The sequence below is a fragment of the Aspergillus pseudonomiae genome, assembly GCF_009193645.1.
Source record: "Aspergillus pseudonomiae strain CBS 119388 unplaced genomic scaffold BDV37scaffold_113, whole genome shotgun sequence".
Lineage (NCBI taxonomy): Eukaryota > Fungi > Ascomycota > Eurotiomycetes > Eurotiales > Aspergillaceae > Aspergillus > Aspergillus pseudonomiae.
Genome location: NW_022476105.1, coordinates 26694 through 48226, shown reverse-complemented (window position 1 = coordinate 48226; position 21533 = coordinate 26694). Strand labels below are relative to the sequence as shown.

Genomic DNA, 21533 nt, shown 5'->3' with positions numbered 1-21533 from the left:
AAAAAAAAAAAAAAAAAAAAAAAAAAAAAAAAAACCAAAGTGTACAGGACTCTGGCGACAAGGATTGCGGTTCTGTGGTGACGTACTTGCCATGTCTGTTCAATGTCCTGTTCTACTACCATCCCTACGCAGTATCGTTAAGTACCTTTCACAGCATATCGTTAAGGATCGTGAAGTTACCGCAGCTAACCCAGCACGGTCTCAGAAGGACATCAAACTAGCCTGCAACATAGAATTCTGCTGCGTCGAACCTCCATCACAAGGGCGATGTTAGCTTACAACGCATTCATCGAATTAGTATCTCTCACCGTGACCCACTCGTGCTATACATCGCAGCAGATACATACCATGACACATTCTGTTATTCTCCACAACCCCTGTCACTGTTGGATTCCCTCCGTACAACAGCGGCCCGGTCCGTGCCGCCCTTAGCAGCTCCACGATATCGCACCCATCCGACATGCAAATGCGAACTCACACACACAAAACAAAAGTCGCTAACTTCGAAGAGAGACTAACTAATTGGCTTCATGGTGTACAAAAGGCTTACTAGGGGCTTTCCAAAAGCAGACCCCCGCAGTGTCACCGTATCGCGCAACTCCCATAAGTGAGATCCAAGTTCGAGTCTATCATGTATACTCCAAGATAACGGCAGACAACACATGAGACACACACAGTCTAAGCTAGATGAAACGCAAGAGCGAGCGACGCTTCCTACCCTGTCAGGTACGAGGGGCAACCTGTGGAGCTGGCTGTGAGCGGACCTCTAATCCAAAAATGTCAACGAGAAACGAAGTGCAAGGAATTAAACGAAAAACATCAACGGGTACCACGCCAGGGTCAACCCCAGTGGAGAAGAGCCACGTCGGACAGAGGACCATGCAAGAACCTCGCTGGTCCGCTCGGGCCCCTCAACACAGGCAGGAAATTGAATTGAGAATTTGTTGGACCCTAAGACTACTTGAATTTTGTCGTCAACCATGACTATAATACTACTGCTACGTAACAAGGCCACACTTACGACTTGATTGCCAGTCAACACAAACATTTGCCACTCGACCAGACAAATGACAAATGACAAATGCTAAGAAGAACTGACTAATAGCACCAGCCAGCAGACCAGGCCGGAAATATTATCCGCACCTGAATCAAATAAACAGCCATCCAGTTACACTGAGACAACAAGAGATGGGGCTGGATCCCACTTCCTTCCCCGATTGGGCCACTGGCGCTCAGCTTCCTTGTCTCAAGGATAGTCCGCCACGGTTCGTTCAGCTGCAGATCAAAGCGCCAGAGCCGGTGGTTTCAGGTCCCAACATCGCTTCTGACTGGATTGTCGATCTCTATATAAATTAAACCCCCCGGAATCTCTCGTACTTTGTCACTAGTACCTTCGCCCAAGAGAAATAATCGCATACATACCTAATATCAAAAGAGAATCCTTACAGCCCGACGCGCAGCAAACACCCCTTCCAATTCCCCATTCTTCCGAGATCTCAGATCATGAAAATAACTATAACAAACTACGCAACAGACCCGTAATGAGAAGAAGAAAAAGTAAAGAAAAAAAGCCCCCCAATCCAGACCCTCATATCGGGCATCAAAACCCTCCACCAAAACTGCAGAGCCTAGCATGATGTAATCCAATCACCGTATCCGGAGTGATCGTCCGGAAAGAGCGATCCTCAGGTCACAAGGGGAAATAAATACCAAAATCCTAGTGGTTTCCATGCATATCATGCAATACTATCGTATCGGTACTTTTGCTCGCGTTCTAAATGGGGAACCATGAAGAGGCTTCCGCGGACTAGTACGCTTCGCTGCCACCATCTTCATCTTTTTTTTTACAACACAACATGCATAATCCTCTGTTCTTTGCCACAGTTTCGCCACTGAGTTTCTTATCGATTGCATCAGTGGCATTTCTACTGCATATCTGGAAGGGGGGGTATGCGTGAAGTTTCCCGGAGGCGTTGGCGTAGGTACATACTACTAGATACTATTAGTACTCTCATCTATATTTTATGTATGCACCACTGTATTTTCTCAACAGTACTGTGTATGTACGGGGGGGCACTGTACTATACAAATTCATAAGAATCGAAGGGTAGTGTTGAATATAAGATACAAGATACCTCTGGTCCTTTCTATACTAGTACCCGCCCTCCTACAAAATATGTATATATACCCCATTTCATCCCACCCCGCAATCATCAACATGGACTCATTGAAGAACATCTTAATAATCGACATATATGTATAGTTAGTTAGAACTATATACCGAACCCATCACCAGCTAAGCTAATTGGTCAGGAAAGGTTATAGTAGTAAAAAATTACGTACAGACATACACGCGTAAATTGCGTACATAAACCTCCCTCTCAGCCACCCAATCGGCAAGCTAATGAATATCCTCTTCCCGCCACGACTCTTTATCGAATCGAGGCAAATGGACTGAGGACGTCGATGTCGCGCGGGTAAACGGTGTAGTTGCACGGCAGGGCACTGGACGGATTGTTTTGCCGGATGGAGAATAGAGTTGGGGGATGAACGGAGGAGGGTCTTTTACGTTTGGATCGTTAGTTCAGTTACATATTGATAAGGAATGTTGAGTCGTGGAGATTTCCGGTATTGGTTAGTTGGACGGCCATCATGACTCGATTTACCTGTGGTTCTGTTTGGTTTTGTTGGTTACTACTAACTTGTTGGTCTACATAGGCATTGGTCTTACTTTATTATTAGGAAGATGTGTGTGGCGCTCTGGTCAACCGGTCAATTTTTGTTCCTGACAACAAAAGGAAAACAATGGTAATCTGTACACGGTATGAAGTATAAAATAATATAAATAGTCATCTGGCCGCTGAACATGAGAAAGAAAAGAGAAACATGAAAAGAATCCGTATACCTCTAAGCACCCAAAACGCTTGAATATCCAGTAGTGAAGTAGTCATGAGGTCCCGCCCATTAGTAGTAAGATCCATGCTGCAAGGGAGTCGACCCGACATGACCTCCTGCTCGTGGACTAATGATAGAAGTAAGAAATAAAAGCATGGCATATCAAATCCGCTCAGGCATTACGAGTAGAAAGCACCTTTCTGGAAGCTTTCGGGAGAGATGTCGCCCATCTTTCCTTTAAGTTCAGGCTTCTTCTCGTTTGCCGGGATTTCCTCCGAGACGCTCGCTTGCATGCTGTTGGTACGGCTGCTTGCCTCGCCGCCCGATGTGATCGCCTGCTGCTGTGGCTTCCGCTGGATAGTCTCCAGATATGGCCCGGGGAGATACCCGACCCGGCCGTCCCGAGCACGGCATCGCCACCATTCCGATGCGTTGCCCATGGGATCTGACTTGCTAAGAACAGCGACGATATCGCCCTTCTTCACGGCCAAGTCAATGCCGTTGGTTTCCTGGGTCTCAGGAGTGTAGTCGTACAGGACCCGACAGAAGTCGAGCTTCGAAGGATCCAATGGTGCCTGTTGAATGGGTTCGCCGTTTGGCCCAATCATGAGTTTCTGGCGCTCTTCTTGGGAGCGCGCAAGCGACTTGATGAGTTTACTCATCAAGTAAGGAAGTCCGATTACAGCAAGGAGGAACATAAAGAATGGTTTCTTCGATGGCTTAGGGGGTGCGGGAGAGCCATCCGGAAGGGTAGCCGGCGAACTCCGACCGTGCATAAATGCCGCAAAGGCAGCGGGAGTCAGAGAAGTGGCATCCGCCGGGGGAGGGCGGCCGGTAATCTTAGCAATCAACGTCTTGAACCATCGAATCATAGTGTAGATTCCGAGGGCCGATCCCAAGGCAGTACGCAGGTTTCCGAGCTGCTCTGCGACAGACACCATTGCTAAAAAGAGGCATTAGTAAATCGCAGGTTTCACCGCCGAATAGACTAGACGATCGCAACATACCAAAGAATGAACTATGAGTTGCCATATAGGTGCTCTCAAGCATCTGGGCGAATCCACCGAATGCGCCCACAATGCTTTCGATCATCTGAAACGTAGCTTGTGTGCTTTGACTGAAAGAATTGGTCAAGCTGTTGGGGTCGTTGGGATCACCAGGCATGCCGCCGTACATCCCACCCATCCCTCCCATTCCTCCCATTCCACCGTACATGCCGCCATAACCTCCGTAACCTCCGTACATTGACCCCATGCTGCCAAAACGGGAATATGGCGAGGAGTACGAGCCATAGCCACCGTACCCTCCGTATGGGCTAGCTCCAATCCGGGAGGCACCATACGGCGAATAGTTTGATGCGGTGCGATTTACAACGGCGTTTAGCGTGTTAGGACGAGAGGGAAGGTCGGGGGCGGTAGATGCTGTTGAGGCGGTTGTAGATGTGGTCGCGGCTGGCGCCGCGGCTGTGGCAGTCATCGCAGAAGACGCGACTGGGCCGCCAGTAGGTGGTGCTGACAATACGTTCCCTAGTGAAATATCGTGTGAGTAAAGGTCAAGGAGAGGATGGTAGATCGGTAAGTTGACAATGACTAACCACTTGCTGCGGCACCTGCTCTCTCCCAAGGCTTAGGTGGCGAAACCGATGCCATATGTTGTATTGGAGATGATCAATCAGCAGCCTGGCATCGAGATCGACCCAAGCGGAGACACTAAGCAGGGCTCTCTATGCTAATGGTGAGGTAGATAGTGGAAGCTTAGAGATGGGGAAGGAGAAGGAGAGTGAATGGTGGAGATGGGGACGATGGGGTCTGAGAGCGGTGGAGGCGCAAACGAGGAGAAATCGAAAAGTTCGGTGCATGTGCCCGGAAATGCCGAGGCTCTAACGGAAGCCTTGCCGACGGAGAACGCCGAACGAAGTCCGAAGTTTGGGAGGTTCATATGATTATGTTGATACGAGCTTCTAGAAAACCGTTTAAGAACATTAATATTCAAAAGACATTCATTCATCCAAGCCTGGACTCTCGGTGAATAGGTCTTAAACATCCAAAGCTGTTCACACCCACATAATATACACCCTGAACTCCGAAGATGTGCATCCGCTGGTTGTTAACAACGCCTAAGAAACGCCAATGAAGAGATCCTCTGCTACTGTACAGTCAAATAATCCACAAACAACCTGAGCACCGAATGTATACGCGACAAAACACCCCCTGATCATAGCTCGTCGCGGCTCTGCATCCCCGGCTCCGTTGGCCGTTTAATTTTCCAAGACCGTGGCGGCACGGGAAGTCCCAGCCAATAATTCCAGAGTCGGTTAAACTCTAGAGTGGAAATTTCAAATCTGTGTCAAATGGCTATTAGTACCCAGGTGCTATAACTCGCATCAAGAATACTTACAGGGTCTGGGGAATATTGGCCCAGCTCCTCAAGACGTAGACGAATGTATTCCAAAAAACCTCAAACTCCGAGCGGAGGTCGTCTAGGAAGCCGTCATTCTCGCCTCGTGGCGCCCGCTCCCATGGGAGCTTTTCAGTAAGATACTGAAAATCGTCATCATCATCTTCATAGTAGAACGTCGTACCGCCGTCCTTGATAAGACGTTTTGTGGTCTTGCCCTTGGGGTTCTTTACTGACGACACGTCAGCGGGAATTGTAAGAGTCTCTCCATCTTGCACATCCATAGCACGATGAAAGCTCCTAATAGCCGCCACACTGTGAGAGATGCGACCTAGAGTGTTGACCAAAGCCACAAGTTCTGTCCTGCGCAAAGGAGGGTTTTCTCCATTCTTGGTCTCGTCGTACTCAAACAGGACCTTCAAGGCCGTGCCATATCCATTAACCTGCAGCTTCCCCCATAGTCGGCACTTATCGCATCCAACACAATCCATCAAGCGGCTCACATTTCTGAACCGGTTGCGGAAGTCTTCCTTCAAGCCGATGGCACTTGGATCCTGGAACATCAAGTTCTCATCGAAGATCTGTGGCCGGTTTGCAAGAGCCGAAGTCAAGAGGGACACCTTCTCCTTAGTGTCTGCATCCTGGACGGGATCGCTGGTGCAGTATGTATAATTCTCGAGGTGCTTCCGTAATTTGGCGACGGCGCGGGACACCAAGGCGTAGTTGAAGTACAAGTTCGAGATTCGCTCCGGGTGGTCGTGCAATCTTTCCTTGAAGCATTGCAAATTCGGGTTCCATTGACCGGTAGACTGGTTGAAATAGTCCCAGCAAAGATGGGTCGAAATGGATGCATGCATACCGCTGATGACCCGGTGGAAGACCCGCTTCTCGAGGCACTCATTGTCCAGCGGCAATCCCTCTGCGCGCTTCAGCTCATTCTGGAGGACATTGCGCAAGTCATTGACAGCCTGAAGCTCTCCAAACTGAGGGTTCGGAGACAGTTCCAATTGTTCCGGTGTCGACTTCAAGAAGCAGTTCTCACGGTAAATTGCATTCCACACCTGGTGGGCTCCCATTCCTGCATATCCCGTAAATCGCTCCGGGTTATCAAGCAAACTGACATAGTCGCCTTTAGCGCTCGCCCCTTCGTCCTCCGGAACACAATAGTCTCGCTGATCGCACTCATCATCGTACTCAACCACGCAACTTTCTCCGACACCTTCTCCAAGCATACCTTGAAGTGGTCGATCGCCAGGTCTCTCCTTCCGAACCCCGGGCCCAGGATGACCAGCTTTCGGACCCTCGAGCTTACTTAGTTCCTCTGCGCGCCATGGTAGTGGGATATCCTCTTCCGACTCGATGGTAGTAACGGAGCATGCAATGTTCCCACACATGCTATTCTCGTCTGACCAAAAGGGGCAGACTTTGTTGAAAAGATTAAGTCGATAATATGAGAAGAAGTCGGTATCTTGAGTTATAGATTGGAGGAGAGGGTAGACTTGGTCGTTCAACGAATCAATGCTGTTGTAGGAGACGCAGGCGTCGGAGACCGTGGCTTTAGGGTCGATCTAAACAGCGCATAGGTTAGCAAATGGGGCTCAATAAGTGAAGACTAAATCCGATTTCTATATATATAGTGTAACTCACGGCGCATGTATTCTGGTCATGATGTTGCGACTCGGCATTGGCGAGCCTCAAGAAGGCAAACACAGCCAAATAAAATACTTTGGCTGCAGAATGCATTTTTTTTTTTTTTTAAAAAAAAAAAAAAATCCGGAGAACAATATGCAAGAAAACAATTGTAATGGATGTGTGGGTGTATAGAAAATTAAGTGTCTATCGGTTGTGTAAATCCGTTCTCTTCACATGAGAAACACAAACAGTGGGCCTCGAAATTGTCAATCAGATCAAGGGTTTAAGCTCATGATCTTCTGTCAACAATGATCCACTGCTATGTATGTCTATCAGGGTTTAAATGAACGAGAACAAAAAAGCAAAAAGATGCGACAAAATTCAACGCGACCGAGAAAATATTAAAAAGAGAATGAGCGGATTGGGCGAGTTATGAAGGAGTAGAGCGAGAGAAGTTGACAAGCTGTCCTTGGTGGCGGAGTTGCATGACAGTCATCGGATGATTATCAATAGTTGTCCTCCTTCAATAATCTCCGCCAAGCCTTTTTCGAAGCAGTTCCATTCGCTAGCGCCCCATCTATGTTTCTACAGTCCTCAACCTTCAATTGAAACAAAGAAGGTCCTCCCTTGTTGTTTCAAGTTATATGAGATAATAATAAACAAGGATGATCCTGTTATAAATAGGGAAATAACAAGAGAGACAAATTAAGGATACATGTCGTGACATCTTCTGGAACATGTATAACGAGGTAAATACGCTAACAAAAGACTTGTACTGTAAACAATGCGGTAAGAATAGAGTTGTTTTAATGCAGTGGTAGGTATACAGGGGATCCCAGTGCTAAACAAGATGATTTAGCAATATGGACAGTAGCAAGCTAACATAGTATTCAGACTACTAATCAAGTGTGCTCTGCAAGAGGCATCTCACTAGAATCATAATGTATGAGGCCCAACCGAATCATAGTGTCCTTGAATCCTTGGGAACCCTCCTCTGCTAAATGGCGTGACACTTTCCCCCCCGGCTCTGAAAGGAACCCTGATCCTAAAAGCCTTAGTGCCATTTTGACGATCCTGATTGCGCCAAGCATGCGCGTACAGTTCTCCCCAGATCCAACAATCTTGGCATCTCGTGGAGACAATCCAGCCCTAAGAGCTCGAGCTCAATCCTTTTTACGGTGAAGTAAGGGCATACACATGACTTATATCTATGTATTTATCCGTGATCTTGCTGGTAGAAACCGTAGTTTAGGGCGGGACCAAATTCTCACATCATCTATAGTACTCAAAGTGCTTGCACTAGGTACAACTTGAAGTTTCCCTCCTTTGCTTTAGGGGATTTCTTTTTCTTTTTTCTTCCTCCCCCCCCCCCCCCCCTCTTTTTTTTCCCAAGCTCCAAAGAAGACCTAATGCTACTCTGTACTGAAAAAAAGTAGTTGAAAAGGATTACGGCTATCCGTTTTGGAGAGCAATAATTAAAGTTGGGCATGCCCATCAACTGCCCAAGCTGCTAATATATTGGGGTACATGCAAGGGCGAGCTGGAGCATGGAGACCCCTCACAGTAGCAATGCTGCTCTACGCACTCATACGCTAATTCCGCATTCTCGCACTGCTCGCTTAACCCCCTTCCCCCTCCTCATTACGTATCGTATATTTTGGTTACCTTCGGTGAACAGCTACTAGTAGAGATCGTCCATACTTATACTTTGTGATTGGTATTGATACAAGCGATTTCATAATTAGGACATTCTGGACGTACCACTGGCCCACACTCTTACTGCCCGAGATTATTTTACAAGGTTATGCATGGCTAAGTTTTTCTCGTTCGATGAATATATTACGCGAACTCGCCTTATGTATGGATTTCATTGGTAAAATGTAAATTATTCATTCCGGTGGTGTACGCCCGTGTCAACGGAACATATGCATAGTAAGATTCTTACGTTACTACGGAGTGGAAGTTACTACTGGCAGTGTAGTTTTTCGTAAAGTGTCCCTCTATCGGATTCATTGTCATATCCGAGAGGTAGAAGTAAGTTGATTCGATTGCACTCGATCGGACTTGTGATGTTGCATCCGAGAGGCAAGGAAAGTCCAGTTGGTTCTCTGATGGGCAGTGGGTACAGGAGTAGATTCGGACAACATTAAACATGCCCAATCATGACCATGATCAAGTTCAACGGGGATAGGAGGAAGCACGTTGAGATCTTGACGGACATTTATAATTACAGAAAGCCGAACAACATGAAAGATAATCAATCCATCACTCCATGCCCAAAACTCCGAACAAACCCATATATCAGCCCATTCCGTGGTCAGCATGATGCTGAAGTACATAACAAAACATGAGGTATCATATTGTGTTGTCAAATCCCTGACATCCTAGCCCTATTTATCAATCTTAACCCTTTATATATCCCTTAAATAACCTTCGGAGATGGAGAAGTCGAATTCACTCACTGGGTACTCCTGCGGTTTCTGCGACGCAGGCTTAGTACCCTTCTGAGGGAGGCGAATGGCTTTGGAAGTGGCGTGTTGTAGAAAGGATCATTCTTGAAGTCTTCTTCGGTGAATTTCTGTCAAAAGAGGTTAGTGCTTTGTCGTAACAAGATACATGAGTGAGTACTTACCAAGCCGGGGCAGCGCATAAAGTTACCATAGTCGTTCATCATATTGGTACCCTCCTCGTAGTTATAAATTTGTCCTTCCCTATCCGTAGTACCAGGTGGATAGAAAGCCACCCCATCGAGAGGACGATGACTGTTAATGCTGTCTTTAATCTTATTCTCGGGGGTGGCCTTCAAAGCTTCCTCGTTCGTTCTTTTGACGGCTTCGACGGGGCTCAACTTGCTGTCGAAATTCCTTTCCGGGTATACTGCATCGTATGGCCCTTCATGATGATACTGATAAAAGCCAGCACTATCCAGGCGATCGATGACGTCAGGATTGACGAGTTGACTGTCTCGGGAATACCTCATTGTGCGTCGTGGGCCGCGAGAGTGACGGCGGGGGTGATTGTTGTAGTAACTGGTGCACTCGCGTTTCTTCTTTGGCTCGACGGGGAGGTGCTCGAGATATCCGTCAAAGCAAATCGAAGGGATCGACGAGGATCGCTGGCGTCGAAGTGACTGGCGACTTGGTGAAGCTGAGAGGTAACGGCAGCAGGAGCTGTTCATGTTCAGGTCCAAATCCTGCTGGTGATGAGAAGGGTAGGGCGAGTAGGGTGTCATATAGATGGCTTCTCCGGTGGAGGCCATGCTATTGAATAGACGGTGAAGCTGTCGTAGAATAAGTTCGAGACCTGTCTCCTGACAGCTCAGATGGCTGAATAGAGTTGAATAGATGTATGCAGGTAGGCGATAGCACACGGACGCTATTGTGATAGTGCGTTTAATGTCACTATCTGAAGTGGGGCTTGTATTGAAAGTGGAAAATTGTAGTTCACAGGCGCGCAAACCTTTGATATTGTGGTATTCTGGTGTGAAATCTTTGACCAAGATAAATAAGGAGATAGATACTAAGAGGATGAAGAAGAACACTCTTGACAGACAGTAATAATATAAGGAAGAGTCATCGGTGGCCGAGAGTGACGTGACGACTTGCGTATGATGATCCCGCACGGTCCGGGGGGGAGGCTTATCGATAACAGTGGCACGTCAGCCTTGTATAGGCTTAGCGGTTTCGCCACATCGAGTCTAGCGTAAGGATCTGTCCGGAAGACTAGGCCCTTTTGGTTACATTTCACTGGTCTCGATGATGAAAGGATGAGAGTCTAGATGGTTGACCTCAGAGATTTGGCAGAATTTTTACTGCCCAAAGTTGTTCTTCCACGGATTCATGAAATTTTCCTGACCCCCCTCGGCACCTGTGAAAAGGCACTGAACCTTACGAGTAGTCAGCACCAACCAACGGTTCTTGAGCATCTGACTGGGCTGCATGACTAAAGTGGACCGCAGATCATATTTATAGTCACGTCATAACTGATCGTACGGTTTCCACCGGATGAGGCGTATATTTCCTCTTATCCGACCATCACCCGAAGCATTTACTCCAGAGAAGTCCTCGTAGGAAGAATCAGTTCGAAGTTTAAGCACTAGTACAATCAGAGTGTCCGTGCACGTCGCATTAAAAGGACTAGTATAGCGTAGTAGGTTGGCTAGTACAGGTACTACTCTGTGATGTCGTACTAGCGAGGGTCTAGAAGAACCGTGGAATTTGCTTCCATGACGTTTACTGAGTTAATCACCTCGCACGAGCCACCGGTTCCTGATAAAATTCAAGGGACCAATTTTACATTCAGGACCGTTCACTTTATTTCTATTCTAACATCTACACTATGCGCGAAGCTCCAGAACGTATGTAAATAACTTTCGGGGGATTTCAGTGAAACACTGCTGGAAACCTGAGGCATCCTTAGATTACTGCTTAGTAGAATAAATCCAGATCCTGTAAATAGAGAAATTGAGGAACTAAATATAGTCATTAATTCTAAGTCACGAGATCGGGTTGACTTTCACTTTCTCCCCACGATCATCATCACGAGTATTTAACTTTTCTGACCTATAAAATATATAAAACCGGCCTGTAATGCGAGTACACGAGGATGGAGACCTGAGAGGGCTCAGAAAGCTTCGGGGTCCGAATGGTATGGGAGCCCTGGCTCATGTTCTTGCTCAGTTCTCCAGTCGAGTAACTCTATCAGTCAGGTTGTTATATGACCAGCAGCCCGAGATGCAAGGCGCTGCAAATGTGATAGCAGACTAGTTCCAATTCTGATATCAATAAGTTGAACGGGGCGACAATCACCTATTCCTAGTGCATTGTCAAGATGCATATACGAAATTATCTATTGTCAATGTCTCATTGGGGTGCAGAAAGCCGCAGGCTTGGCGCACCAAAATACCGAAACTTACCCACACTTTCTTGGCTTGTGAACAACAACACATTTCTTCCCAACGAGACACCCACCACCTGATGGCGTTGGTGCAATATTCGGATTCAGAGTCCGAGGAAGATACTCCACATAGTGAAATTTCTCCAAGACCAGCCAAGCGACTGCGGCAGGAAAACACTGCCACGCTGGCTTCATCCCTCCCTCCACTACCGAAAGCCTTCCATGATCTATATGCATCGAGCACTCGTATTAGTGTAAAAGATGATCCAAGCCTCCATGGGGGCCGTAAAAGGGCTATTCCGCATGTTGAAGGAAACTGGCCGACTCATATCTATTTAGAGTGTATGGTTACAATCTCCTACTATTCCTGATTAGGGAGCTAACATGAGCAGGGTATCCGTCAAGAGGAGAGCTGTCCGTATTGAGCAATGTTATTGCGCAGATAGAGGGGAAGCTTAGAAAGAGCAAAGTGGAGCTCAATAGCTTACTGCGAAGTGATCTTGGCGCACAACTCCCACTGCATATCAGCCTCTCAAGGCCAGTTGTTCTTCGGACTGAGCAGAGGCAGTCATTTTTGGAAATTTTTCAATGCGCCATTCAAGATTCAAACATACGAGCGTAAGTTGCCTTTTCCCCCTTACAGGACTCTAAAGATTTGACATCGCACAAGGTTCAATGTTACAACGGAAGGCTTACACTGTGTGTCCAATTATGAAAAGACACGGTGGTTCTATGTTCTGCGAGTCAAAACGCCGGAAAACGACGCCCTCAACCGCCTTCTGAAACTCTCAAATCGATCGCTGGCTTTATTTAGCCAACCATCGCTCTATGAGACTTCACCGCATATCTTGAACGCAGATGCAGACTCTAGCACCCCTATGCAATGGCAGCAAGGTGATTCTACAGACTACTCCCACTGCTTTCACATCTCGTTGGCTTGGAGCTTAACGGAGCCCTCTCCCGATGAAAGGGACCAGATCGCAAAGATAGAACTTCGAGGACTACGTGAGTTGAGTGTCTGCTTTGACTGCGTGAAGGTGAAAATCGGCAACAATATAACGAGTATGCCGCTTGCTAGTCTCCTGGGGTAATTAGTTAGAAAGGAACGGAGAATTTTATTTCTCCCGTGACATATTAATGGCTCGACGCCTTGCATTAACACTAACTGTGCAGCTTCTGGATGACCAGCTGCAGGATCAGCTGACTAGCCACTAGTCACTGTATTCAAATCTGTCCCAGCGATCCAAGCGCGCATAATATAATAAGAGGATGGAATCGAAGGAGAAAAAGGTTGCTTAATAAAGTTCAGAAGTTCATGATCGGCTGCCGAGGAAAATTCTATGTAGGGCATGATATATTCATCGTGGTAGCACTACTGGTAATATCATGAAACCTGCGTTGCAGTCAAGGCATATCAAGAAAAGAGGGAAAGGGGATCCAATGACTAGGATCCCAGATTGATGATTACAGTGCGCTTCGACTACTGTGATTCGTGCTTATCTGGTGACGTCGGGCTTCTATAATATCAACACTTGTCTCAATATGAACTATGTACATACCAGAAGCAAGACCTCATAAAATTATCATTAGACTTCTGGGGTAGATGCGATAGGGATACAGGTAGGTCTAGAAAATGGGTTGTTATGTCTATCGCACCTTCCAGAATCTTGTTGTGAAGGTAGGATCATCGAGTCACAAAAGTCTCTTGATTCGCTTTTCTAGGGACTTTTTATTGTTAGATAACATTTCAATGGAATCCCTCCAGAAGGAAAATGTACGAGATAAAATACGGATGCCTCAGGATAGGTAAATTACGGCCCAGGTGTAAGATTACAAGCCTGGTTGTCGCGCCAAGAGACGCGTCCTTTCGATTTCCTCCCGTCCTCAAACTGTTGGAGTAGACACCCTGCTGCCACGTCGATCCGTTATACTGCATCCACGCATGACTTGGATCGTGTGAGTAGGTTTGTATTGCAGATAACAACCAAAATGTCTGCATTGCACATCCCACCTGTAACGATAGTGAGTTTTGTCCTATGTTGTCCTGACCTCATCTCACTGACCCCCTTCGCCATAGGAAGACCTGCAGGCATTTCAAGCTAAACACTTTCCCGGAAGTGCCCAGTCTCTCGTATCTGAGTATGCATCCAATGAAAATGTAGCAGACGAGCTTGCAGACGATGATGATGACCTTGGATACTACCCCGATGGTGTGAAGCGCACCCTGACGGACGAGCAGATAAAAATATTCAGACATAGTGAGATACACTCACTTTTACGCGAAAGACAACTTAGGGAAGAGGAGGAGGAGACTCTGAAAGTTTCTGAATCCTATGAATCTAAGGACAATCAAGCAGATGATAATGACACTGCTGAGAAGCGATCTAATGTCGGTGTAACTGATCAATCGACAGGCGAGGATCAACAAGCGAGAGCCCTGCAGTCCAATACCAGGCAGTCAGCGACCAGAAACCAGACCGTAGATAACAGCACGAACCCTACGCTGGATTATGATGAAGACGCTTCTGGGGGTACTCACAAGTCTTCTCCATCAGGTTATCATTCTCATTTGGCTGGTCGCAGGATCGTTTCGTATGAAGATTAGCTGTTGGGTTCTTCGACGAAAATAGAGAATGGAGAACTAGTATTCATAGTGAACTTTCGGCATTATTTGAACCCACCATTGCCCGATTACGGTCGGGGGTTCTGAACCCCTATCTAATGTTTCGTGAGTCTCCTCCCCTTGACCCTGGTTCTTCAGCTATGATGAAACTTTTCGTATCAGTCATCCTTAGTCGGATCGCCATACCATCTACGGATGTGTAAGGCTATGACGACTTAATCTTCTCTCTGAGCTATTTCCCACTAAGTTATGAATGTCGTCAATGTGGAGGCCGTAATGCTAATTTTTTCATGTGAGGCAGGGCGCTCTTTCGTACGGTTCGAGACATCGCACGGCCAGTGTACTAGTTTAGATGTAACTCCAAGTTTCCATCGGTGCCCAAGCGACGTGGGACCATCACCTAGATATCAACCATGTGTCTTGACACAATTAGCCATTGATGTTGAATATATCTGGTTGCGACACTTAAGCAATCTAAAAACTTAGCTACGCAAGCTATTGACATGGGATATCAACCTCACTGCAAATCGCTCAGTGGTCGGAGGTAAAACCATTCCTTGAGGAATTAACCACCATTGCAGTGACGGAAACATGTCCCGTTCAGTAGCCCTGGTATTTCTTCATGGATTTGCATTTTGTGCGGGACAAAAAAATGATTCTGAACAATCTAGTCATAACAAAAAATTTTCTCAATGCAGCAATTGTTTAAAAGGGCAAAATCCATATCCGAATTTGTATCAATGACAAGGTCGCCTGCTTATCCTAGTTTGCAAGTCGACCGTTCTCGTCGTCGTCCTCGAGCCTTATTTTCCCCTCTTTGGGAATAAAGGCCCAAAATATGCCGATACCAATAAGCAAGCCGACCATGATCGGTTGCAAGACTTGAACACCCGCTTTCGAGGCTATTGCGCCTGTCATGAAGGGGAAAGCGGCCGAGCCAGCTTGTCCTAGACTCGCAGTGAACCCTGTTCCAGAGGGTTAGCAAAACGGTACTGAGTCTGTAAAATGTGCAAAAAGACGATGCTCAGTCAACATACCTATCGCCCCGACATGTAGCTCCGGGGGCACGATTTCGGTAAGAACATACAGTCCAACAGGGTAAAACGGTCCAATGAAGAATCCTATTTGAATTGTCAGCATTTCACCAGTTTCTGCTGCGAGTGTCCAAGTCCAAAGTTGATTACCCAAGAGGAAAACTGCGACAGCATTTACTGGGATACTCGGAACGATCCAGAACATGAGCTGCATCGCCAGTGCCAGCACGAGATAAATGAACACCATTCGACGTTCACCAAATTTGTGTGTGATGTCCGCGAGCAGGACTCGGCCCACGGTAAAGCCAGTCCAAAAGCCGGAGGCGATATAACCTACTTTCTTCGGGTCACCATGTCTTACTGAGACGATGAACTGAACAATCCATCCTGTTCAGGTTAGCCGAAACCGAAAGACATATATACTTGGCTTATGTTCTAAGATCCTACCTCCAGAAGCCACCTCCGCACCAGCATAGAGGAAGAAGAATCCATTCAGGATCCACACCGACCGATTAGCTAGCGTAGCCTTCAATTCACTGCCAGCGGTATCCTTGGCATTTTGCACATTAGGTCGGAAAAGACCTCGCCTGAACGTCCAAGCGAGAAGCAAGATATTCACAACGCCCACGCAAAACACGATCAAATAGTAATGATGCCATTCTGGCGTCCGCGAGGCGATTGTGTTAGCAATCAGTGGAGCAATGATAGTTCCCAATCCATATACAGCATGGAGTATACCCAGCCATCTATGAGCGTTTTTCACAGTGATAGTGAAGGCATTTGCCTGCGCATCCTGGAAAGCGACACCCATGCCTGTGAAAAAGAAGGCGGCCATGAAAAGAGGATAGGGCGGGTGCCAGAACATGAGTGCATACCCGAGGCATTGAACCGTTGCGCCCAAGAGTAGCGTGCCCCCCGTTCCTAGCCTGGAGCAGACATGGATATTGGCAAAGCAGGCGCAAAGCCAGCCGGTAAAATTGACGAGATAAATGAATGAGACTTGCAGCAAACCTATGTCGTAGGTCGGTTGGATGTAAGGTATCAGGACACCAGTGGCAGCGTCTACACATGGTCAGTTCGGAGTTTTTCATATGTCCGGATGACCACAAATACCGACCATTCAGTCCAGCTACCATGACCGCGAAGTTTGAACTAATTATTTTGCCTATAACCTGGCGAGCATCCTTCTGATCGTAGAAGGATGGCTCGGGGGTCGAGTCATCGGTATCCTGCACGATGCGGCCGTTTTCCGTCTCGGTAGCCATGGTTGTCAATCCTCGCTACTGAGGTCGTAGAAGGAGGAGAGGCAAGAGGCAGACGATGCTTCAATATCTTTTAACGTCGGGCTCCAGAGCCGCAATGGGTCTACGCCAGGCTACGGCAATACGAATGACATGGTGGTGGGGTAAATTAACTACGAAGGTCCAAGCGAGCTGACTCAAGCCTTGGCGATGCGAGGGGCGACCTTCGTTAAGAAGGCATAAACCTGCTTCAATTATACTCCCAGGCAAAGTCTCATCCAGTTTGACTCTCCAGGTATTGGCATCTGAGCCAAAAACATCGCCGTCCAGCGATTGAAATGTTGGACGGGACTGCCCAACCGTAGCGTTCGCTGATATAGGGCTAGCCAATCGGTGCCCTGTATGTACTCGGCCAAGTACTAGTACCAAGTAGTGGTAGGTACCGAATCACCTCTGCGCAGGGCATTTGCTTTGCTTGCTCCTCCCGTTCATTCTCAAGGAGATCCCGTACACCGGCAGGATTTTGATCTCTGAGGCGGAAATGCTAAATCTGAGGTCTAGAGGCCGAGCCTCTGAGGCACTTCAACTCAAAACGTGAGTACCTTGTCAAGCTTATGGGGAAGTGCCTTATTCTTCTTTATCCGCCATAGACAACAAAGACTCGAGGAGACTCATACCAGTTCACTCAAACCCATAGACATTGACACAAGGAAATCAGCACCGAGAATAGGATGAATCCCTAGATGAGTCCTTGACACGTGTCGAGGACTGTGTCTGTGACATCACGGTCAAGTGTCACTGTAAGACACAATTTTCCAAATCCACATTTTCACTCTCATTGTCTCCCAGAGGGCGTATCCTCTGGATTTATGGCAATGCGAGATACAGTCTTGATTTATCTGGTAACCCACAGAACGAGGGCGGAGCCACTGTGGACCGAAACCAGCACAATCACCGAAACCATGACTAACAGAAACTTCCCCAGAAAAATATGATCCCACTACTCCGTACTCCGTACATTGAGATAGGAATCACCGACTCTCCCATTCGTCCGGGGTGGTGATAAATCGCGCATCCATCACTGGGCGGCTACCCCGGACCCCAGAAAGCAAACAAGGAACCGGATGTTTTCCTGGTGGAAATACCCGCAAGTTGAAGAAAGCCGTGCCGGTCGAGGCGGTACACCGCAACCGATCCACAATCGGGCACTGCGGGAGAGCTTGTTCGAGATACCTCGGGATAATTATTTGGTAATGGTTATTGCTTCATCCATTCACGGGAATTCTGTAGTTTAATTACCGGCGGAAAAGCCCCATTAAGTCGTATCCGGGGTATTTTAGGCTGCCCTGGGGATGGAGCGGGGGGTTGGTGTCTGGGGTTGAGCCGATCTGGGGTACGCTTTCCATGGTGAGATCGAGCACATTTGGAATAATTATCAGATCAACGATTACGGTGAAGCCCAAATTCCGCTGGCTAGGGTACTGTACAGAAGTCATACATAGGAGCTTTTTGTCGGAATCGGGATAATGCTTTCGTGTTCCTGTGGAATCGTTTCCGAGGCCGAGGGTAGCCGAGCAGTATATACGAGTCACGTCCTTCACTTGGCTTAAACCTTGGATATCATTGCAAGAAACATCCGGGGACTTGAAGAGTTTTTTCTCTTTCCTTTCTTTTTGGGATTCTCCTTCCAGAATAAGGTTGAGCAAGCGAACTCAAAAAAGCGAACCTACAGGCAAGTTTCCTGGGGTCTTCAAGGAAGGCTGTACACTCAGTGGGCACCAAGGTGTATTCTACCTGCTGCAGCACAGCTGAGTAGCTGCGTCTCTGTAGATAAGCATGTCGCATGGCAAGCTGCTAGTGCTTGTTTAGTTTACCTTCTCATTGGTAAAAGATCATGACTCAGTTACATAACCACAATCTTGTCAAAGAGTTCATTCCATCTATTTCTGAACGATTAGCTTCGCACACGTTTACACAGAAGAGCGATTGTGTCACGGTGCTCATGCAGTGACGGCAGATCTGCATCTGTACTGGTTGAGTCGGGATGATTGGAGACGATGCGGACATTAAGGGACCGTCCGCATTCGTCCACGACGCCATGCCGAAGCTTATCCCGCTTGGGACGGAATAAACCGTACTCCGGACTCGGTCGAGAGTATGGAGAGCATGTAGACATCAAAGGAACGTCGATAACGATCTCTAGATGCGTCTATCTTGAGGTTTTGGGATCGATTTCTCAATCCCCCTTGCACCAAACAACTGGCACCGTGTCCAACATGCATCAACGGGCGTCGGCCTCTTATCACGCCCCATCTTCACCAGATCCACAATAGAATGTGACTGCGGGCCTCCAACAGCCCAGACTGGGTACTGCCAATTTCCATTACATCGCATTTTCATGATTCGTTCTGGTCAGCCAGTGACCCACTGAAACCAAGCGATCTTCGCCACCGATGACAGGCTGAGAGTCCTGAGACAGGATATTCTGTTTGTGGAGACTGGGGTTAGTGCAGGTCTACGGGGTCAGTATGGTTCGCTCTTGATTTGAAAAAGAAGCTTGGAAGCCAAAGATAGGTTGAGCTGTGAGATTTACTGCCTCTTAGTGCTCCCCTTTCTCCCGACCCTCCTCTGCCAACTCCCTCACCAGGCAGCTCTTCTGCTCGCCCTCACCTTCTAAGCTCCTTTATATATCTGAGCAGGGAACCCTTCTCTTCCTTTTTTTTTTTTTCTTCTCTTGCCCTCACGCAAGCTCCACTTGCCATAATTCTTTCTAGTAAACTTATTCATTCATCACATAGCAAAAAGGCGGCCATTATGAGTCCCCCTCAGATTGTCTCATTATCCCCTACTGCGAACCATGTGGAGCAGGTTGAGCAGCAGGAGAAGCATATGCCCGCCGACCAGCAATCATTCAACATAGATGAGAAGAAAGAAGAGATATCCCCATATATGCAAGATGCCTTCGGTGACGAGGAGTTTGCCGAAGTCAAGTACAAGGTCCTCAAGTGGTGGTGTGTACTGGGGAACCTCAATGACTGCTGAGCAAGATCTCTGACAAAAAATCCTTCCCATAGGCAATGCGGTTTGCTCATGGTGGCCGAGACAGTGTCTTTGGGTGTCCTTTCCTTACCAGCGGCCGTCGCCGGCTTAGGCTTAGTCCCGTACGTACTCTCATGGAGACGATGTTACATTGACTGACATTATATCGATAGCGCTCTCATTATATTGGTTTTCTTCGGAGCCCTGGCTACATACACTGGTTATGTGATTGGGCAATTCAAATGGAGATACCCTCACATCTCGAATATGGCCGATGCGGGTGAGGTGCTTGCGGGCAAATTTGGGCGTGAACTACTAGGAATTACTCAGACACTGTTCCTAGTGTTCATCATGGCCAGTCATATACTCACGTTTGTCATTGCTATGAACACCCTTACTGAGCATGGCACCTGCTCTATTGTCTTTGGAGTGGTTGGAGCGGTGGTATCCTTTGTATTGTCCCTGCCTCGGACGCTGGCCAAGATGTCCTGGCTATCGCTTGTTTGTAAGGGACCCTCGATCGTACTTTCTAGGGATAATATTGACAAGCAACAGCGTTTATCAGTATTCTGTCGGCTGTTATCATCACTATGATCAGTGTTGGCATCTTAGCTCCCGGAGCCGGGAGCATGCAGGTTACGGTTAAGACCGACCTGGTCCACGGGTTCACGTCTGTCACGAACATTGTTTTCGCTTTCGGTATGTTGTCATTCACTTTGGCTAGATCGACAATCATCTCTAACCAAATCAGCTGGACATGCCGCCTTCTTCGGCTTTGCCGCCGAGTTGAAGGACCCCCGGGACTTCCCCAAGGCTCTGTGTTTACTACAGAGTATCGACATCTCCCTATACATCATTGCAGCCGTGGTCATCTACCGCTACGCTGGTGTTGATGTCGCCTCTCCTGCCCTGGGGTCAGCAAGCCCTGTCGTCTCGAAAGTTGCCTACGGCATTGCCTTGCCAACCGTAAGTCTCAGCTCTCGAAAGCCGAACGCAATGACTAATAAAACTAGATCATTATTGCTGGTGTCATCAACGGCCACATCGCCTTCAAATACATCTATATCCGTATCTTCCGTGGTACCGACCGCATGCATAAGCGCGACTGGGTCGCGGTCAGCTCCTGGGTGGGCATTGCTGCGAGTCTGTGGATCCTCGCCTGGATCATTGCCGAAGCTATTCCTGTCTTCAGCAACCTTCTCGGCTTGATTGTATGTGTACTGCATTCTCAAAGTCACTAACCATCGTTCACACACTAATACCAATAACAGACTGCCCTTTTCGCCAGCTGGTTCACCTTCGGCCTCAGCGGAATGTTCTGGCTGCACATGAACAAAGGCCTTTGGTTTTCCTCTCCAAAGAAAATTCTTCTTACCCTCGTGAACCTGATGGCTATTGTCGTCGCTGCCACACTTGTGAGTTTGCTAATCTACCCTATAGCCAACCCCATACCACCCCCCATCCGATAAAGTCAGTAGCTCATGGATACGCAGTGCGGCCTCGGCCTTTACGTCTCCGGTAAAGCCATCCATGACGACCCGAGTAGTGCAAGTTTCTCTTGCGCGAATAATGCGTAACGGTTCAGGGTTCGGTCTTGCCTTGTTTTATGCGATACAGCGTGCGTATAGATATACGGTGGATATGGGATTGGGTTTTATGGCGTTTGTGACTGTCTGATGGTATGACTCTTTGTATATATGTACCAATACATACCGGATTCTCTAGAACGACTGTAGTTTCCCCCGGCCTTGGATATTGCCGCTTGATTAGGGGTAC

The 21533-nt window shown here is 47.6% G+C and overlaps 8 protein-coding genes across 8 annotated transcripts; 3 read left to right on the top strand and 5 right to left on the bottom strand.

The window, feature by feature from the left end:
- Nucleotides 1–3074: 3074 nt before the first annotated feature.
- pex13 (peroxin PEX13) lies at nt 3075–4544 on the bottom strand (the record flags this gene model as incomplete). The annotated part of the gene is made up of 3 exons (XM_032088250.1): nt 3075–3838; nt 3903–4421; nt 4490–4544. The coding sequence occupies 3 exons, from the start codon at nt 4542–4544 to the stop codon at nt 3075–3077; spliced, it is 1338 nt and encodes a 445-aa protein (XP_031936029.1).
- A 282-nt stretch (nt 4545–4826) lies between these two features.
- On the bottom strand, nt 4827–7170 carry BDV37DRAFT_22929 (ER oxidoreductin). The gene is made up of 3 exons (XM_032080316.1): nt 6940–7170; nt 5293–6860; nt 4827–5242 (listed from the first exon to the last, which is right to left on the bottom strand). The coding sequence occupies exons 1-3, from the start codon at nt 7033–7035 to the stop codon at nt 5110–5112; spliced, it is 1797 nt and encodes a 598-aa protein (XP_031936028.1). The 5' UTR covers nt 7036–7170; the 3' UTR covers nt 4827–5109.
- Nucleotides 7171–8905: 1735 nt separating this feature from the next.
- On the bottom strand, nt 8906–9579 carry BDV37DRAFT_262608 (uncharacterized protein). The gene has a single exon (XM_032083451.1). The coding sequence runs from the start codon at nt 9261–9263 to the stop codon at nt 8940–8942; it is 324 nt and encodes a 107-aa protein (XP_031936027.1). The 5' UTR covers nt 9264–9579; the 3' UTR covers nt 8906–8939.
- BDV37DRAFT_262607 (uncharacterized protein) lies at nt 8906–10905 on the bottom strand. Its single transcript, XM_032083450.1, has 2 exons — nt 9557–10905; nt 8906–9502 (listed from the first exon to the last, which is right to left on the bottom strand). The coding sequence occupies exons 1-2, from the start codon at nt 10181–10183 to the stop codon at nt 9383–9385; spliced, it is 747 nt and encodes a 248-aa protein (XP_031936026.1). The 5' UTR covers nt 10184–10905; the 3' UTR covers nt 8906–9382.
- Nucleotides 10906–11797: 892 nt separating this feature from the next.
- Nucleotides 11798–13046, top strand: BDV37DRAFT_262606 (HVSL domain-containing protein). The gene is made up of 3 exons (XM_032083449.1): nt 11798–12162; nt 12213–12438; nt 12491–13046. The coding sequence occupies exons 1-3, from the start codon at nt 11901–11903 to the stop codon at nt 12909–12911; spliced, it is 909 nt and encodes a 302-aa protein (XP_031936025.1). The 5' UTR covers nt 11798–11900; the 3' UTR covers nt 12912–13046.
- A 763-nt stretch (nt 13047–13809) lies between these two features.
- Nucleotides 13810–14425, top strand: BDV37DRAFT_275867 (uncharacterized protein; the record flags this gene model as incomplete). The annotated part of the gene is made up of 2 exons (XM_032085461.1): nt 13810–13842; nt 13898–14425. 2 exons carry the CDS (start codon nt 13810–13812, stop codon nt 14423–14425), a joined length of 561 nt encoding a protein of 186 aa, XP_031936024.1.
- Nucleotides 14426–14747: 322 nt separating this feature from the next.
- Nucleotides 14748–16818, bottom strand: BDV37DRAFT_22841 (putative MFS transporter). The gene is made up of 5 exons (XM_032080307.1): nt 16595–16818; nt 15925–16539; nt 15628–15864; nt 15481–15564; nt 14748–15408 (listed from the first exon to the last, which is right to left on the bottom strand). The coding sequence occupies exons 1-5, from the start codon at nt 16740–16742 to the stop codon at nt 15206–15208; spliced, it is 1287 nt and encodes a 428-aa protein (XP_031936023.1). The 5' UTR covers nt 16743–16818; the 3' UTR covers nt 14748–15205.
- Nucleotides 16819–19532: 2714 nt separating this feature from the next.
- On the top strand, nt 19533–21334 carry BDV37DRAFT_288254 (neutral amino acid permease; the record flags this gene model as incomplete). The annotated part of the gene is made up of 8 exons (XM_032088249.1): nt 19533–19729; nt 19793–19879; nt 19931–20262; nt 20313–20456; nt 20509–20723; nt 20771–20968; nt 21029–21172; nt 21251–21334. 8 exons carry the CDS (start codon nt 19533–19535, stop codon nt 21332–21334), a joined length of 1401 nt encoding a protein of 466 aa, XP_031936022.1.
- Nucleotides 21335–21533: the final 199 nt, after the last annotated feature.

Excerpts from the sequence above, each read along its gene's own strand:
- BDV37DRAFT_22929 (XM_032080316.1), bottom strand. The coding sequence starts at position 7,035 with ATGCATTCTGCAGCCAAAGTATTTTATTTGGCTGTGTTTGCCTTCTTG. Across the intron at positions 6,861-6,939 it reads ATGACCAGAATACATGCGCC|ATCGACCCTAAAGCCACGGT; the intron begins GTGAGTTACACT and ends TGCGCTGTTTAG. Across the intron at positions 5,243-5,292 it reads GCCAATATTCCCCAGACCCT|ACACAGATTTGAAATTTCCA; the intron begins GTAAGTATTCTT and ends AATAGCCATTTG.
- BDV37DRAFT_22841 (XM_032080307.1), bottom strand. The coding sequence starts at position 16,742 with ATGGCTACCGAGACGGAAAACGGCCGCATCGTGCAGGATACCGATGAC. Across the intron at positions 16,540-16,594 it reads CATGGTAGCTGGACTGAATG|ACGCTGCCACTGGTGTCCTG; the intron begins GTCGGTATTTGT and ends GACCATGTGTAG. Across the intron at positions 15,409-15,480 it reads GCTACATGTCGGGGCGATAG|GGTTCACTGCGAGTCTAGGA; the intron begins GTATGTTGACTG and ends CCTCTGGAACAG.
- BDV37DRAFT_262606 (XM_032083449.1), top strand. The coding sequence starts at position 11,901 with ATGGCGTTGGTGCAATATTCGGATTCAGAGTCCGAGGAAGATACTCCA. Across the intron at positions 12,163-12,212 it reads GACTCATATCTATTTAGAGT|GGTATCCGTCAAGAGGAGAG; the intron begins GTATGGTTACAA and ends TAACATGAGCAG. Across the intron at positions 12,439-12,490 it reads CAAGATTCAAACATACGAGC|GTTCAATGTTACAACGGAAG; the intron begins GTAAGTTGCCTT and ends ACATCGCACAAG.
- BDV37DRAFT_262608 (XM_032083451.1), bottom strand. The coding sequence starts at position 9,263 with ATGTACTTCAGCATCATGCTGACCACGGAATGGGCTGATATATGGGTT.
- BDV37DRAFT_262607 (XM_032083450.1), bottom strand. The coding sequence starts at position 10,183 with ATGGCCTCCACCGGAGAAGCCATCTATATGACACCCTACTCGCCCTAC. Across the intron at positions 9,503-9,556 it reads TTATGCGCTGCCCCGGCTTG|AAATTCACCGAAGAAGACTT; the intron begins GTAAGTACTCAC and ends CTCTTTTGACAG.